This window comes from Suricata suricatta, chromosome 10, assembly GCF_006229205.1.
Source record: "Suricata suricatta isolate VVHF042 chromosome 10, meerkat_22Aug2017_6uvM2_HiC, whole genome shotgun sequence".
Classification (NCBI taxonomy): domain Eukaryota; kingdom Metazoa; phylum Chordata; class Mammalia; order Carnivora; family Herpestidae; genus Suricata; species Suricata suricatta.
Genome location: NC_043709.1, coordinates 58,311,617 through 58,315,465, shown reverse-complemented (window position 1 = coordinate 58,315,465; position 3,849 = coordinate 58,311,617). Strand labels below are relative to the sequence as shown.

The window sequence follows — 3,849 nt, the reverse complement described above, 5'->3', positions numbered from 1 at the left end:
ATGAAGTCTATAAAATGCTCCAAAAGTGAAGCCTCAAACACTGACCCTCAATTAAAGTGAGGCAATAGACATACGTATTTGAGCACTTAAATTGTTACCACGTGAGATTATAGAACAGTAAGTATATTTTTCATTTCTAACCTCATCTATTTTTTCCATTTTCTAATCAATTTATAACTTACATCACTTAAGTTTGCTTGTTTGAATATCTTCTAAAAAGTAATAGATTATTATTTAACTCAGAAAGGGAAATGTTTAATTCTTACTTTGTTTAAGATGCTATAATTTTTTTAAATTTATTGTTAAGCTGTTAATTCTCTGGATAGGCAGGACTGACATGAGACAGCTTGAAAAAAATCATAGAAACTATTTAAAAAAGCAAACCAGTTGTTTTCTTTTGAGAAAAATCACCAGAACATGTGCTCCTGAGATAAATATTTTCATAGAAGTAAAATAAGTTTTATCACTTTCATAGACACATGATAAAGGCTTTAAAAGAAAACAGAACACAATTAAGAATTTTTTCATATACTGATGTGCTTGTTAGAGATGCCAAGTGACTCAGTCAATATCAAATGGCTAGCGATCTACAAAGAAGATACTAGAGAAGATACTCATATAGATTTTCAGAATTTAGTACAATCTGGTGGTAATGTATTGGTCTGTTACATGTCTTATATATTTCTTAAACCAGCAGAAGTGATAAAAAAATTATCTTGGACTCACAAAAATCATTGTTCCTTGTTTGCATTTATAGACATAAGAGAAGTCAGCAGTAAGAAATGAAAAACCAAACACCTGTAACAGAGTTCATTCTTCTGGGATTAACAAATGATCCGAAGCTAAATGTTTTGATTTTTCTATTTCTATTTTTCACATATATACTGAGTATAACTGGAAACTTGACAATTATCACCCTCACCCTGATAGATCCTCACCTTAAGACTCCCATGTATTTCTTCCTTAGGAATTTCTCTTTTCTAGAAATCTCGTTCACAACAGTTTGCATTCCTAGATTTCTGGCCAGCATTATAACAGGGGATATGACGATTTCCTACAATTCTTGCATGGCTCAAGTGTTTTTCCTCATACTCCTTGGCTCGACAGAATTTTTTCTTTTGACTGCAATGTCTTATGATCGGTACATAGCTATCTGTAAGCCATTGCATTACACAACAATAATGAGCAGCAGAATTTGCAACCAGCTTGTAATTAGCTCTTGGCTGGCCGGATTTCTCATTATCTTTCCACCTGTCATGATGGGGCTTCAACTGGATTTCTGTGACTCCAACGTCATTGACCATTTCACCTGTGACTCTTCGCCTATGCTGTTGATCTCCTGCACAGACACAGCACTCCTAGAGCTCCTGGGATTCATCCTAGCAGTATTCACACTCATGGTGACCTTAATATTAGTAATTCTTTCCTATGTATTCATCCTTAAAACAATTCTGAGACTCCCCTCGGCTGAGCAAAGGAAAAAGGCCTTTTCCACTTGTTCCTCACACATGATTGTTGTTTCCGTTTCTTATGGAAGTTGCATTTTCATGTACATCAAAACTTCAGCAAAAGAAGGAGTGGCTTTGACCAAGGGTATAGCAGTGCTCAATACTTCTGTTGCCCCAGTGCTAAATCCTTTTATTTACTCCCTAAGGAACCAGCAGGTAAGGCAGTCCTTCAAGAACTTAGTCAATAAATGCTTCTCAAATAAATTTTAATCATGAAGAAATTCATGACTTGAACTTTAAATGGAATCTTATCACTGACACAATATTAACTTTGTTATATTTCTCTACCCACTACCATATTCAACTTCCTTCCCTTCAGCTTTTGCTCTCCATTTATCCTATTTTGACCTTACATGACTCAACTATCTTCTTACATTTACATGCCCTGAAAATTTTCTGATGAGTGATTTGATGTCAAATAAATGTGAAAAACATTTAACTAACCTGGAATGTAGTTTTAACAATCACTGAAGAACTTTCCCTTTAACACCAATCAAATGCTAAATAAAATTCCAAGTAATTCTTTTTTTTTTTTTTGAGAAAAAAAGAGTGCAGGCCTGTGGGAGCATGCACTCACATGTAGAACAGAGGCAGAGAGTGAGTGGGAGAGGCAGAATCCCAAGCAGGCTTCCCGCCTGACATGGGTCTCAATCTCAACACCCTTGAGATCATGACCTGAATCAAAGTCAGGAGTTGGATGTTTAACAGACAGAGCCTCCCAGGCACCCCTAAGCAATTCTAGAAAGTTATTTCTCCCAGTGCATATGCAATGAGTATTCAAATAATTTCATCTGTGAGGTCAAGACTACTACCTTGAGTGTGCTTTTTTTTTTTTAATTTTATTTTTATTTATTTTTTATTATTTTTTTTACTTTATAAAGTTTTGTATTTTTTAAACATATGCAGTTATTTTCCATCCTTTACAATATAGTAGTTGCAATGACACTCCAAACAGAAAAGCAAAGTAAAAAATCAAAACACCAACTTCTGTTTCATGTAATTAGACTTATACAGAAATTAGAAGGTTAAGTAACAACTAGTTAATCACCTAATTTCACAGCTATCTGAAGTGGCGATCGTTATATAGCAGCTTATCTATGATACATTCAAGATACATGATACAATATTTGAGTGTGCTTTTATTTCTCCTCATATCCCTAGGGTTTTGATATTATAAATGTTGATCTACGCCTTATGGGGCATAGGTGTTACATCTTCACTGTGAATTTTATCCTGTAATATTATATCTTGTTAAATCCCTTTTTGGACTAAATTTGAAAGTTACTAGAAGTATGGCATTGCCATTTCAGTAGGGTCTCAATATTTTCACCACAAAACATCTTCACTGAACTACCCTGATGATTGTTCCACAGCCCATTATGTTCTTTTAATTTGCTAATGTTGAGCCAGGGGCTGATATGAGGATCTCTTAGAAAGAATCAGGTATGCCTTTGGTTTCCTATGATCCAAATGATCTCTCTCTTTCTCTCTCTCTCTCTGTCTCTCTCTCTCTCTCTGTCTGTCTCTCTCTTTAATTCAAACTATATGTTTTATTTCTCTCAGGCAATTCTCAAAATTTCTAGCACAATGATGGTACCCTAAAATGTTTTCCAGTGTTCATATGGTTTCATTCTTTAAAAAATGAAAAATACAGGGGCACCTGGGTGCCTCAGTATGTTAAGCATCCAACTTTGCCTCAGGTCATGATCTTACCATTTGTGGGTTCCAGCCACACATCAGGGCTCTGTGATGACAGCTCAGAGCCTGAAAGCTGCTTTAGTTCTGTGTCTCCATCTCTCTCTGCTCTTCGCTGCTTGTGCTCTGTCTTTCTGTCTCTCTCAAAAATAAAAAGACATTAAAAATAATAATAATTTTAAAATGAAAAATAGAAAAATATATCTCTCTTTCAGAATTTTCGCCAACACTGGAGGGTATGGATTTAAGCCTGTTTGCACTATCCAAACCTTGACATAAATCTTTCCTAGAAGAAGTTTTTAATAATTGCTCTATACTTATAAGAATAAAACTGAAGTTAATATTTGTCTGTCTTCTTCCTCAAGCAGTGCATGAACACATGAAATCATTTAGCATACCATCAGAACATTTGTTCCTACTATTTATTTGAATTCTTAGTGCTCAGGTTCCCTTTTCTCACTGTAAAAAGAATGAATTCTTCTAATAAGTGTTTATAGAAACTGGGTTACACATAATCAAAAAAAGGTGAAAATTTATTTCTGTCTGAAAGCATGAATGTCTAAAACATCTGTATGATATTTACAATTATGTCTCTACAAAAACATGTCATGCATTTGCCTGTAAAAAGTGTTTACTCAATTTGAGA

General features: G+C 34.6%; 1 protein-coding gene across 1 annotated transcript; it reads left to right on the top strand.

The window, feature by feature from the left end:
• Positions 1-782: 782 nt before the first annotated feature.
• LOC115304436 (olfactory receptor 6C76-like) lies at positions 783-1,718 on the top strand. The gene has a single exon (XM_029954602.1). The coding sequence runs from the start codon at positions 783-785 to the stop codon at positions 1,716-1,718; it is 936 nt and encodes a 311-aa protein (XP_029810462.1).
• Positions 1,719-3,849: the final 2,131 nt, after the last annotated feature.